This window comes from Lactuca sativa, chromosome 9 (assembly GCF_002870075.4).
Source record: "Lactuca sativa cultivar Salinas chromosome 9, Lsat_Salinas_v11, whole genome shotgun sequence".
In the NCBI taxonomy this organism is placed as follows: Eukaryota; Viridiplantae; Streptophyta; class Magnoliopsida; order Asterales; family Asteraceae; genus Lactuca; species Lactuca sativa.
In genome coordinates, this window is record NC_056631.2 from 222,146,601 (window position 1) to 222,161,572 (window position 14,972).

Consider the following 14,972-nt stretch of genomic DNA (forward strand, 5'->3'; position numbering starts at 1 on the left):
TATCAATTCTGTCGCCATGTCCCCTTCTTCATCTTCACAAACCACATGTGACCTGCCATCTCCGATCAACACTGTTTACATCCCTTTCATCTTCATAAATCACAGCTCTGACAAGCGACACCTTCCATCTTCTTTGGTAAGTATATCCGACGATCACAACACATAAAGACTTTGTTTTAATTTTGGTTTTATATCAATACTAGGGACGATTGAACGAAAGGGTGATGTTGGGATATGTAGGTTTTTTGGTTCAAAATGTATGATTATTTGGTTGTTGCTTCAAGCAAAATGAGAGAAGCTATTTTTTCTCCATTTTTCACGAGTGGGTTAACTAGTTGTTTATCACCATTGCAAATCTTACTAAAGAAGATAACTCATTGTCCCCTAGGTACTATCCGTTATTCAAAACACACAAACACACACACATAAACAATGGGTTCTGTTTCAAACAATTTGAACAAGAAAACCCACATATTACATCCGCCCCTCTGTCATTATCCAAACCACCATGTGTATAAATCTTTCCCCTGAGTGTCGCTGTGATTTTGGGAGAACAAAAACAAATTAAGCTTTTAATTGTTGTGGTTGTCAGAGACTAATTAATGGAGATGAAAAGGAGATGAGAAGGGTGCCAATTGGATATAGCAAAAAGTGTTCGGTGGTAGAAAATAATAGGAAAAGAAAGACAAATTCGGAGATAGTAGGTGGTGGTGGCCTGTAGATTGAGATGTGATACGAAAAAAAGTTAACTAACGATGATAAAAGGAATGCAAAGAAGATAAGGGTTATTTGGTAAATTAATAATAGATTTGATTTGTTTTCTATTTTTTAAATATATAATTTTCGGGTCTACAAGATTACCATGTTTTGGTATTTAAAATTGAAACTACCACATTTTGGGAAATAAAATTGGTAATCACTACGTTTAGGTAAAAATCTCAGTGTGTATGTTTGATTTTTTATACAATTTTTTTGAACAACAAGAAACTTATTAAAGTAACACGAGCAAGATGCTAGTGAGCATTAACAAAAATACAAAGCCAATTGGGAATTGATGTTTCAGCTATCCCACGACAAAAATCTATCTTTTCCAACTCTATTTTTTATCCACAAAAAGGATGTAGTTTTTAATTTCCCAGAAAATAAAATTACAATTCATGATCATGCCCTTGAAAATCTTGTTGTTCTTATACACCATAAAACTCATATGAAAGCCCAATAGAATCACTCCTAGCCAGTGATTTTTTTACCATATTATAGTTTTTACATAAAATGTTTAAATATATTTACCATTTAGTTGTACTTTTGATATTCTTAAAGCAATAACAAAATAAATCATTTTAATTGCAAACTACCAGTAATCCTAATCATAACCAATAAGATGGAACATTAACTTTCGGGATAATGACTTACGAGACCAGTGAAGTTTCAAATTCATTCAAATAACACCATTCAAGTATTACATGTTCAAAAAATACCATCAAACTAAGATATATGTTCAAAAAACAACAACAAAGTACATGTTCTGTTCAAAAAATATCATCTCTATGGTTTGAGGTACTCACATGTTTAGTCCCTAACTTTTTTTTCCTTAACTTGGTTGGTCCCTAGTGTTTACATTTATTTTGCCTTTGGACCCCGATTGAGTTAAAAACTAATATATCCTTATTACTTTCATTTAACATTTATTTTTATTACTTGTTAATTATTTATACAATTGATATATTTATAATAAATAACAACATAAATTGTGTAAGTAATTGATAAATAATAAAAATAATGTTAAATGAAAGTAATAAGAGTATATTAGTCTTTTAACTCGATCAGGTTCTAAAGTCAAAATAAATTTAAACTATAAGAACCATTCGAGTTGAAAAAAAAAGTTGGGGACTAAATATGTAAGTTACTCAAAACTATAGAGTTGATGTTTTTTGAACAAAACATGTACTTCGTTGGTGTTTTTTGAACATATGTCTTAGTTTGAAGATGTTTTTTAAACATGTAAACTTAAATGGTGTTTTTGAACAAATTTGAAACTTCAATGGTCTCCTTAGTCATTTTCCCTTAACTTTCTTGCAGACCACGAACAATCCTTAGCAAGTTAGCATCACAGAAAAACTGCCCATTTACTGGCCCTTGGGATGCACATGCATGTGCAGCCTCCATTGTCGTATCGTTGAATGGTTGAAGTCGCTCTAGGTCCTGCTAAATCAACCGGTGGGAGTCCTTCTTGGGTCCTGAGAAGATGACCGACAGTCATAAAGTTTACTTCAGCGGTTCATCCGAAGGTTAAGAGGTGTTTATAAGTTTCGGGTTTCCTTTTGTCAGACTACCACCAGTAAACCAGTCTAAGTTAACCGCTTGAGCATTTGCCCATGTCGGAATGTAGATAACACCCATCACACCACCTTCAACTTCAAAACACCTGCGATTTTCCTTTCCGTTTTTTGTCTTGGTGTGACAGTAAAGGCACGAACATAACAAAAGAGGCAATATATATACGTGAAGAACACGATGAAGGCACTGTGAAAAAACGAAGAGTCAACGATGATTCATGGCGAAAAAAGTTTGATGAATGATGACGAAACGACGAAGTAATGCGGAAGGCCGTTGCCGGATGATGGAAAGGCAGAAAAAGGTCTGCGTGAGGGTAGTTATTGATAAGTTTAAAATAATAAAATACCAGTAATAGGTAAATATATTTCAAAATACCACTAATCGATTATTTTTTTAAAATACTACCCCCTTAGTTAAAAATTCCTTAGTCAGTTGCTTTCTGCATCCCTCTGATTTTTTATACAACTTATACAACTGAGGGACAGTATAATCCTAAGGCTGGAGGGTGTCGTGCCACCGAAACCGCACTCCCTTCGTTGTCACGTAAGCGCCACGTCATTTTTACCACAAAAGTGCGGTTCCCTGCCACACCCAAGGAGTGGTGCCACACTTCATTTTAAAAAAAAATTAAATAAAAACTTTAATTTCTCCCCACCCAATTAAAAAACAGTCAAATTATTTGCAACCAATCACAAACTGCGGCCAATTTTTGCCGCACTGCGGTTTGAACCGCACAAAACCGCACCCAGGGGGCGGTGTTCCCTGCTGAGGTGGCGGCCAAGTGCGGTCCCAGACCGCACCATACCGTGCAGCCTAAAATAATCAATCTGACGACCACGTCACACGACACACATGACCCGTATCTACAGGGAATATATTTTAATAGTTGACTTCCGGTCAACTTAGCGAAGCTTCTTCCTGTTTCTTCGGTCAACGCCACCTTGACTGATCATCTTCAACTCTCTCAGACCATCATCGGGAACGCATTCTCATTTCTCCGATCACAATTTCAGTTTCAATGTTCATTAAGTCCAGACAAATTCAACTTCTCCAAGTTCATCAATGGCTGGTGGGTTATTTTTGGGGGCTGTACTAGGGGTCGCTGTTACTAAACTATCAGATGTCATCATAGACGTATTAAAGAAACCCTCGCAGTTTAGCTCCGAGCTCACTAAAATACGAGAAACTATCACGAGAATCAAGCCGATCTTTGATGAAATCGAGAAACTAACTAAAGTATTGGATCGACCGAAACATGAAAATGATATGTTCATCGCTCAGATGAAAGGCGCAGAAGCCCTAATTCTGAAATGCAAGCGTGTCAAATGGAATTTATACAAGAGATACTCTTACGCGTTGAAATTAGATGCTTTAAATAAATCGATGCTGGAATTCTTTCGGTTTGATGTTCAGTTGGTGATGGTACGAGATCAGAAAGTGATAATGAGTATGATGAAAGGGGATTCAAGTCGTTCATCTTGTAGGATTCCGTCGCTGAAGGGTTCTGTGATAGGATTCGAAGATCGAGTTAGAAAATTGAAGGAGATGGTCCTCAAAGATTCAGTCGGAGATGAATGTTCAGTTGTAGTTGTTTCTGCTCCAGGAGGCTGTGGGAAGACTACGTTGGTAACTATGCTCTGCCATGATCCCGAAATTAAAGGTTTTCAAACTCGTTTCATTCTTTTTTATCAGATCTTTCTGTTATTGGTTACAGTTTTCTCGTTTGAACAGAAAATTTTGGTGGAAACATCTACTTCGCTACCATCTCAGACACCCCCAATTTAAAAATCGTCATAAAAAATTTACTTGAGAGAAAGGAAGCCGATTTTATTAACGATGATGATGCAATCAATCAATGGGGAAGCTTTTTAGGAGAAAATGGATCTGAAGTACTATTAGTACTGGATGATGTATGGCCTGATTCCATTACCAACCTGTCTGATTCCATTATTAACCGCTTCAAGTTCAATCTCAAAGGATACAAGATTCTGGCTACATCTAGGATCACTTTTACAGAATTCAATACATATCAATTGAAACTTCTGAACGAACAAGATGCCACCACACTGTTTAATTACTCTGCATTTTCAGAACATGTGAATGAATATATACCATATAATCTTGTTGACAAGGTAGAATGAAACCTTTATTAAATAAAACTGAACTTTGTAGGATTCATATATCTTTTGGGAAATTCTAGCTAAGTAATATAAGCTTTTTGTAGCTGGTGAAGTGTTGCAAGAAACATCCACTAACCCTTAGTGTGATTGGTGGTTTGCTAAAGGGTAAACCCCTTGTAAGTTGGCGTATCATGTTGAACAAACTATCTGATGGGCAGCAATCTGTTTTGGATTTGCATCAGTCTATAGAACATTGTCTAGCACGAAGTTTGGATGTGTTTGAAGAAGAATCTGTAATCAAGCAATGTTACATGGATTTAGGATTATTTCCTGAAGATGAGAAAATATCGGCTACAATGCTTATGGACATTTGGGTTCATTTATACAATCATGATGAACACGGATTTGCTACCATAGAACGCCTCTTAGAGCTCTCTTATAGCAACCTTGCAACTCTATTGCCAATTCGGTATTTGGCTTCTGAATTCAATTTAACATTAAGAAATAAACTTAATGGTTTGCCAAATTTGAATAAATTCTCATTTGATTGCAGGATAGATTCGCCTATGATTGCCAACTATTGTGAGGAGAAAGCTGTCATACAACACGATTTGATGAGAATGCTAGCTATTCGTTTGAGCAGCCAAGAGCCAATAGAGCATAGAAAGAGGTTAATCATAAATGCAAATGGACAAGACCTTCCCCAATTGCCTCATACTATTAATGCCACTATATTGTCCATTACCACTGGTTTGTTTACCCCATTTCCCAAATTTATAACATGGTATCTAGTCAGAAATTTCATTATTCATTCTTCTAATCCTATCATGCATACTATATGACGACAGATGAAAGATTCTCTTTAAAATGGGATGACATTCGAGCCCCTCAAGTGGAAGTTTTCGTGTTGAATTTCATGTCAAAGGTATACCACTTACAACAATTCATGCAAACCATGAAGAAATTAAAGGTTCTAATCATAACAAACTACGGGTATAACTTCTCAGACCTTCAAAACTTCCCCTCGCCACAATCTTTATCCTGTCTAACTACAATTAGGTTAGAACACGTTTCAATATCTTCAATCTCGACATCAATCCTAGGGTTAGAAAACTTGCGAAAAATGTCATTGATCATGTGCAAAATAGGCGACAGTTTCGACGAATACATACCCAATAAGTTAACAACAACGCTTTCGGAGATGGAGATAGACTCTTGCGATGATTTGATCACATTTCCTTCAATGTTTTGCAATCTAGTCAACCTTAGAAAACTAATCATTACTAATTGCCATGAATTGAGTTCGCTTACCGAAGGATTTGGGAATCTGACGAATTTGGAAGTTTTGCGGCTTGCATCGTGCTCGGATCTTAAAGAATTGCCTGAATCGATGAGAAACATGCAGAAAATGAGGGTTATTGATCTATCTGACTGTTTGCGTCTGAAGAAGTTGCCATGGGAGATTGGTGAGTTGAGTAGTCTACGGATGATTCATATGAGAGGTTGCACTGGGCTTCATGAGCTTCCATTGTCATTCAATGATTTAGGCTCACTGGAAGTTGTTTGTGATGAAGAAATAGCAATGCTATGGAGGGATTTCAAGGATGTGAACGTACAATTGGTGGAAGAAGATAGAATTGCTACCCTTTCGAAGATTATCCAAAGAGATGTGCATGTTTAATCAGGTTTTAAGTTCAAGGCTGATAATCACGTATTCACCTTCTTTGCTAATATGATATATTGCGATTTACCTTCTCATATTTGCCATTAGTAGGGCATTCTTATGTTGGTTGTCTTCTCTATCTATTGAACTTTTAATGTATGTAAAATTTTGGATACATGTTTTCTTGATGTTTCATGTAACCTATTTAACTATACCCAATATTGGTATTTGTCCGTTTAGTTGGTTTTGCTTGTTTACCAAAATAAATAGAGTAAATTTATGTTAGCCATCAAATAAATTTTTTGTTTAAGAAGATATAAGAATGCTATTATTTGATTGAAACAACAAAGCTTGTAATTAAACTACATAGATTGCTTGAATAAGAACCTTATTGGTGTTTATGGAAAAAAGGCAATTCATTTACAGCTTCGCTATAATTCAAAAGTGCGTGACCATTTACTAGATTCGTGTTTGCATTGATTGCTCAACTGATGTCAAGTTTGGGTACGGACTATCTACATGTGCACCAACCCTCTTACACCGCCATGAACCACTTGACACAGTCAACAAGACCATAAGAAGACCATGACAGTTGGATTTTCATACTTGTGCATCAATAGTATATACCGAAACTTTTGGGTTAAGTACTTTTCTAGGAGGTTCATGTAAAATGCCAAATATCATGCTCTGATAATTCTTTTTATTGCAATATTGTATAATTAATTTATTAGCATTTTACATTACAAAATCTGACAATTATATCAACATACTTTCAAATTGGATTATCTTGTTATATACATATAGCGAAAGTGCATTAATCATTTTTTGTGTTTAATCTGAATCATATGCATATTAAATATCATGTCATGTTTTCTAATATAAATAGTTGTTACTAGTTGAATTTAAAATACCGATGGAATAACATTTACATTTTGTCATCGGTCGCAGATAATTCATAAAAATCATAAATACAAGTAACGGTGGACGATTTACGAAAAAGATTGTAGCTACATATATATATAAGGACCATACCCACCTACTTATGTAATTGTACTTTCATGTTTGAAATCTATATATTCTTCTAACAATTGTATTTTCACGTTTGTGAGATGTTCCACAAGAAGGAGGTTTTTTTGTCACAAAAAACTTCCAGTTGGCGTAAATCCTTGACTGATGGTGGCAGATTAAGCAGCCCTGTGCAACTTCTCATATGAATCGTTTGTAGAGCACCCATCTCACCTATATGCTCCGGCAACTTATTTAGATTTAAACAGTTTGATAGAGATCAATGACCCTTAATTTCTTCAGGTTTCTTGTCAATTCAGGCAAATCTATAAGATTTGAGCATGATGCAAGCCGAAAAACTTCCAAATACGTCAGGTTTCCATTTTCCAAAGCCTTCAGAAAGTGAACTCAAGTTGAGGCAATCAATGATGCTGAGTTTCCTAAGGCGGATTAGATTGCACAACATTGCGGGAAATGTGATTAAATCATAACAAGAATCGATATCGATCTCCACAAGGCTTGGCAACTTGTTGTGTATGCATTCGTTGAAACTGTTGCCTATTTTGCACTTGATCAAGGACAATTTCCGCAGATGTGTGAACTCTAGGATTGATGTACTAATTGAAGATATTGAAATTTATGAAATTTGTTCCACACAGGGTAGCAAGATTTTTGCCGAATCTTTGAGGATCATCACCCTTAAATCCCTTACTCGATCATCAAATCCTATATCATTGCCGTTCACTGATGATATGCCAGACGACCGACGACCTGAATCCCCTTCGATCCTTCTCCTTTGCATACCTATCTCCGCTTGCAGATCCTGTATATTCCTAAACGTCAACAACTGAACATCAGTCTGAAGGAATCTCAGCATCGATGCATTTAGCTCATCCAATTTTAACGCGTGAATGTATTTCTTGTAAAAGTTCCACTTGATACGCATGCATTGCAGAACCAGGTCTTCCGCGTGTCTCATAAAAGTGATAAACATCTCCTTTTCCAGTTTAGGGTGATCTAATACCTCGGTTAGTTTCTCCATTTCATTGACCATCGGTTTGATTCTCGTGACAGTTTCTTCTAATCGAATGAGTTGGGATCTAAACTGCCAGGTTTTCTTACGTACGTATATAATGGTATCTGATAGATTAGAAACAGCGGTTCCTAACCCAACTCCTACTAGTGCTCAGCCATTGATGAACTAGAAGAAGATGAAATTGTTTAGAGTAAATTAACATTATAACTAAGATTGTGATCAGAGAATGCGTTCCCGGAGTGGTGTAGAGAGAGTTAGAAGGAAGAATTCCATTATTTTAGGCCAAGGGAGTGGTAACACATACGAATTTTTAAGCCACATGGGAAGAGAGTGGTATAGTATCTAAGTTGTAAGAGATAGGAGTGCTAGCATTTAAAAGGTTATTTTATTTTAGTTTCATAAAAAAAAGGAAAAGAAAAGAAATGAGAAATAAGCCAATCATAGTCTTTCTCTTCAATTTCTCTTTCTCTTTCATGTCGCTAGAAGTCCGGCGAGTAACATTTGGCGAGGCATGCAACGAATATGAAGGGAGTGGTCATAGCAAGAGTGGCGAGCTGGAGGCGAGCTTTTGGTGAGAGCCACTCCCTCCGGCCTTAGGCGTATTAATTTCTACGCTGACCAAGAAGTAGGGAAGAAGCTTACGATATGTTTAGTTATAGTACAAATTACACGAATGGTCCCTGCGGTTTGGGATAGTTTACATGGTTGGTCCCTAACCATTTTTTAAACTAGACCATCTTTATGATCTGATTTTGTTTTGAATTTGGTTCTTATAAGACATAAAACGACTATTTTTACTTTAATAATATAATTTTATTTTGTTATTCTTTATTTATTATTCCAGTTGTTATTAAACAGATAAATTATTGATATATTGTTTGAAGGGGACCCACCCCACCTTAATCATCTTCATCTTTCTTTCCCTTAATAGATGAACTCAGTTCCCGACAACACAACAACTTCGGTTGTCATCTCCGTTAAAGACCAATGGCTTCTAGCCCAATGGTATAAGATAGTGCCCTTCCTCTTTGAGGTTAAGAGTTCAAGTCTCGTCGTGGGCATAAGTGAAATTAGGTGTTATTAGCTTTGAAGTATATTAGATTTGTCAGTTCAAAAAAAATCACCTAAAAATCAACACAAAGTTACCTAAATGTTCAAATTGGAACCTACAACTCATATATAAAACCAAAATCCAATCTGCAACACAAATCTGAAAACCTAAATCAAAGTTGAACATCAAATCCATAAACAAAATCACCTACGACTCAAATCCAAATCCAAAATTGCACTAGAAACTCAAACTCAAATCCAAATCCAAAACTCATAATTCAAAACTCAAACCCTAAATATAATCCGAGAAAATCGATTAGCAAGGAAAAAAAAAAAAAAAAAAAAACCTAGGTGAATCGACATGAAAGACCAGATTAGACCAATCAGACTCGATTACGTCTTGGTTTTCCTAACCAGTTTCCACCAAAAAAAATTACTAATAATAATAATTAGGTCATCCCACTTGTCGATGACACCTATTTTTGTGGTTACACCATTGTTGATTCGAACACCCTTTCCACGGACCTCAACCGTGGATCAGAACTAAGTTTGTGAAGTCCAGTTTAATCGTATTTGTCCTTATCTACATCTCCATATCTATCTACACCAAAAGTAAAACCTTCCCCCTAATCGCATATCATCGCAATAAATTTGGGCCATTTTAACGATTTATGGAATAACAAGTAAATAAATTAACAATAAGATAAGATAAGATAAGGGCAATATAGTCATTTAATGTCTAACAAGACCATATTCGAAACAAAACCAAATCATGGGGATGGTATGAGTTTAAAAAAAGTTAAGGATTAAGTGCTGACTATCCCAAACCACATAGACCATTCCTATAACTTGTCCTAAATTATATACTATAGAGTAAGTTATATATATATATATATATATATATATATATATATATATATATATATATATATATATATATATATATATATATATATATATATATATATATATATGGTCCTTTTGTTTTACATCAATTCAATTCACATTATTGGTCATATTTGGGATTTCATATTGATGTGTGATAAATGCATTAGTTTTGAATTTATAAATTATATTTTATCTCAATTAGCTGTTACACACTAAGCAATGTACCTAATCGTGAAATAATATAGTTGTAGTAAGAAAATATATCGAACACAAGGGGAATGTGTATGATTTGAGAACAGATAAATACTAGTAATTAAACTAAAGACAAATAAAGTAAAATTGGGGCTTTGTTAAAACATCAATTTAATTAACAAACAAAGAACAAATTTAAAGCAAGATTTTAAAGGTATTTTCACTTAGATTTGAATCCCTCCTTTTTTCCTACAACTGAATATTGAGAAGCACAATGGATTTATCTCGTCAATTAACGATTTATAATCTGATTAGCTATATTGGTCCAATTAATAAATACTATTAATTATAAAAATCGTTAACTCAAATATCATGCAATCAACTATAAAAACAATCAACTAAATCTTCGAATTATGAAAGATTTGATCTAATGATTAGTCTTAATGGTCATGAAAACTAGTTTGTGCATAGAATGGTCATCTAATGCAAGTCTTACACATTATTGTTCATAATCTTATCTAATGTAAGTCTTACACATTATTGTTCATAATATTATTATTTAAGCCTAAAATTTGGTCCATCTCTAGTCCCGACAATTGTCATAAATTAGTTAAGATACAAGTTAATATAATCAAATAAGTCCTCTAGATTACATCAATTCAGTTGTAGATAACAAAATTTAGAGTTTTATTACATAAGGTTTTAGGATCAAACAAACATACTAAATATTCGATAAATAAATCCAAAATAAATAAATGAAAACATAGTATGTTAAGAGTTCATCTATTTAAGCAGAAGTATGATGGGTTTAGCCCAAAATCATAGCTAGAAACAGATAATAAACATAAAAGTGTTGCTAGACATAATTGAAAAGCAAACCGAATGAATAAAAATCAAATCCGTGCTTTGATCTTCAAACACAAGATTTGAATGTGTTCTTTAGCTTTAGAATGCCTTCTGGTCTTCTAAAATTAGAATTTTACTTGTGGAACAAGCTGGGATGTATTTACTATCTAATTAGGGAAGAGGAGTAATCTATTTATAGGCATTTGAAAATCTTCATATTCGAATCACTATATATACAAGGCCGCATCGTGTTTCGTTAAGTGTCTGCATTATACCCGACTGATGAGGCTTGGTCGTGGCAGGGACATAGATTTGTCGCTTCACCTCTTTTTTACAAGGTTATGAAAATCATTCGACAATAGCTCGACAGTGGACTGGTGTTAAAGGATTAATTGTCTTGGCGGGGATTAACCGAGGACCATCGATTATCAATAAAATATTAAAATTAATCAAAGATTAATATATTTTAAGAAAAATAAGTGCTCCAAAATTAGGAAATAAGAGAATTTGTAATTTGAAAATTTGAAAATACGAAAATATGAACATTTTGGTATAATATTTGAAAATTTAAAAATTCGAAAGTTTTGGACTAAAAAATAAATTTAATTTAAATTTTTTTTTCTTTTTTTGACTTATTTGATTTTTATTGACTTTTGTTGACCGATTAATCCCGCTAAACCCGATTAATCCCTAATTTTCGTCAAACACATTAATCCTTGACGGTTGCAGAACGTCAAACAATTAATCCCAATTTCTACAAACTTGCTTTTTTATTTTAGGTAAGTTTTGATCTTTATCCTTATTAGCTCCGTGCTCATCATAATCCTTTTCCTTCTACTCATTAACCACTCAGTATCCTATATTTATACAATTCAAAGCATTATCATTATCAGCAGGTTGTATCTTTAAATATATAAATATAACTCTAAACAATTAATAAAATGGTCTAAAATATATAATTACATAAGGTTATATCAAAATAGGGGTGAGCATTTGGACCCATGGACCGGACAAGATTGGTGAACTGAACCGGACCACTTTATGGACCCTCGAGTCGGTTCTCGGTTCTATGACTTCAGCAAAACCGGACCGGTCGGTTGCGGGTAAAAACTGGTTTTGGACCGGCTTATTTTTTTTTTAAATGTATTTTGTAAAATTCTTTAAACAAACATATCTCATTCGTTTTAATTTTGATTAACTTCCGGTTTTTTCAAACGTGTAATTTAGTGTTTGTAGATGATTTTAGACTATAATTTTGTTGTTTTGGTGTTATATTTTATGAGTTACAATCCTTCAAAGATGAGATATCAAAGCTGAAATATTTCAGTTTTCAGCAAGAAATTTAAACTTTTGTATTCTGTGAAATTCTTTAAACAAACATATATCATTCGTTTTAAGTCGGATTAACATACAGTTTTTTTAACGTGTAATTTAGAGTTTGTAGATGATTTTAGAATATAATTTTATTGTCTTTGGTATTATATTCAATGAGTTACAATACTTCAAAGATGAGATATCAAAGCTAAAATACTTCGGCTTTTCAGCAAGAAATTTCAACTTTTGTATTCTGTGAAATTCTTTAAACAAGCATATCTCATTTGTTTTAAGTCGGGTTGACATGCGGTTTTTCCAACGTGTAATTTACAGTTTGTGATGATTTTATAGTAGAATTTTGTTGTTTTTGGTGTTATATTCAATGAGTTACAATCCTTCAAAAATGAGATATCGAAGCTGAAATATTTTGGTTTTTTAGCAAGAAATTTAAACCTTTTGTGTTTTGTGAAAATTTTTAAACAAGCATATCTCCTTCGGTTTAAGTTGGATTGACATACGTTTTTTTTTCAACGTGTAATTTAGAGTTTGTAGATGATTTTAGACTATAATTTTGTTGTTTCTGTGTTATATTTATTGATTTACAATCCTTCACACAAAGGGTATAAAGTATAAATAATCAAAGTTTCACCGGTCCAAGGGCACAATAACGAAAATGTATTCGTTTTTACGAGTTGGACCTTATCAAACCCAAAAAATTATTCATTTTAACGAGTTGTAACGTATCAAACCAAGCAACATATTCATTTTAACGAGTTGTATTAAACCCCAAAATGCGTTTTAACAAGTTGTATCGTATGCATATAAAGTTGTACCGGTCCAAACGGTTCCAATAACCAAAAAAACCCGGACATGGACCTAGACCCGGTAAGTCTCATCCGGTCTGGTCCACGGTCGACAAAATCTCCAAAACCGGTCTGGTACAAGAGTCGGTCCAGTCCGGTCTGGTTCAGTTCAAATGTTCACCCCTATATCAAAACACCCCTTACTTATTATTTGTTTGTCACCAAGCAAGCATAGAATCATTCAAGTCATAATTGCATTTTAACTTTAATATCATGACACCAAAACTTTATTTATCAATATTACACAAAATAACCCAATTTAAATGTTCCAATTATACCTAGCTTCAATGTGCATATATGTGTCTAATCCTAATTACTTTCCAAATTCTAAGTCCTCACAATCGTCGCAAATATTTACTTATGTAGTATGAACAATACTCATTTATGCATCCCTTCTAATATACCCATTACAAAATTCCATAACATCAAGATATGTTAGCCAAGTTCCCAACTGACTCAATTTAAAAAAAAAAAAAAGCAGCAAAGAAATAAAAAAATGTAACTTTACAAGTACTTAGCAAACATTGGCCCATTTTTTCTTGCAAGTCTTGGCTTTTAGCCATATTTCTTCACTTCTATGATTATCATACTTTACAATCTTTCTTGGCTAACAACTTAGTCAAATGATTAATGACTATTATAACTTTTCAAGGGTTTATTTCAGTAAACAATGTAAAACATATTGTATCAGTAACATACCAAAAAACCAAGAGTAAAAAATCTATTTTTAAGTTCATCAACCCTAATCATCACATGTTTCAAAACCATCCAAATACATACTACCACAAAATATCATAGTAAAAGAAATCATAAATGCAGAAATCGTGAGGATAAAGATGTTGTGCCTCATGTCGGGCCCTTCCCTTTAGTACTGTAAGTACCTGAAACCAAAACATAACTGTAAGCATGAAGATTAGTGAGCTTCCTCAAAATACCATACACATCATACATAATATAACAGCACGAGGCTGTATCAGGTTCGTATCAACCCCCGGGTCCGTTTCAAGCCTAATTAATAGCATATGGTTGTGTTGGGTCCTCACCAACCCTCGGGTCCATATTAACCCCGAGCCCATAATGACTCAGAGCCCAGATTGGCTCCATGTATATATCATATAATCATAACAGTACATGCCAATAACATACACTCTACACATACGATACAGTAAGTTGACCTTGGTGCCTTCGACCCACTAAGGTGGTAAGAAGACTCACATCTAACTAAAGACAACTTAATCGTACACTTGAGCTGCTGCGAACTCGGCTCCTAATACTAAATGTAACCTAATAATGACCCTAATTAATTATTAGAGTTTTTCCCCATAAAGAGTAGTCCAGTTCATCATTTATCAAATTGAGGGTGAAAGACCATTTTTCTGTAACGTCCCAAAATTTATGACCAAAAATTTTGTTTTAAAAACCTTACTTTAGAAAACATTAATAGTTAAAAACATTGTTTGATCAAACCATAACAAAACGTAAACCATGTCTAAAAGCCAAATCATACAATCATCCAAATATCAGAGTATAAATCCCAGAGAATCTCGTAAGTGCGGAAACCAGTGTGTGTGTATGATGTGCCGCTACCGCGTCGGCTCCTTCCCCTTAGACGAAGAGGTACCTGAAACCAAAACTGTAAACTGTAAGCACAAAGCTTA

The 14,972-nt window shown here is 34.1% G+C and overlaps 1 protein-coding gene across 3 annotated transcripts; it reads left to right on the forward strand.

The window, feature by feature from the left end:
- The first annotated feature begins 3,238 nt into the window (after positions 1–3,238).
- LOC111878884 (probable disease resistance protein At5g66900) lies at positions 3,239–6,359 on the forward strand. 3 transcript variants are annotated; one of them, XM_023875363.3, is made up of 5 exons: positions 3,240–3,997; positions 4,069–4,469; positions 4,562–4,926; positions 5,011–5,207; positions 5,306–6,359. In XM_023875363.3, exons 1-5 carry the CDS (start codon positions 3,400–3,402, stop codon positions 6,136–6,138), a joined length of 2,394 nt encoding a protein of 797 aa, XP_023731131.1. In that variant the 5' UTR covers positions 3,240–3,399; the 3' UTR covers positions 6,139–6,359. The 3 variants fall into 3 exon arrangements, with proteins under 3 accessions (XP_023731130.1, XP_023731131.1, XP_023731132.1); XM_023875362.3 differs by having other exon boundaries at positions 3,239–3,997; positions 4,562–5,207; XM_023875364.3 differs by having other exon boundaries at positions 3,769–3,963; positions 4,562–5,207.
- Positions 6,360–14,972: the final 8,613 nt, after the last annotated feature.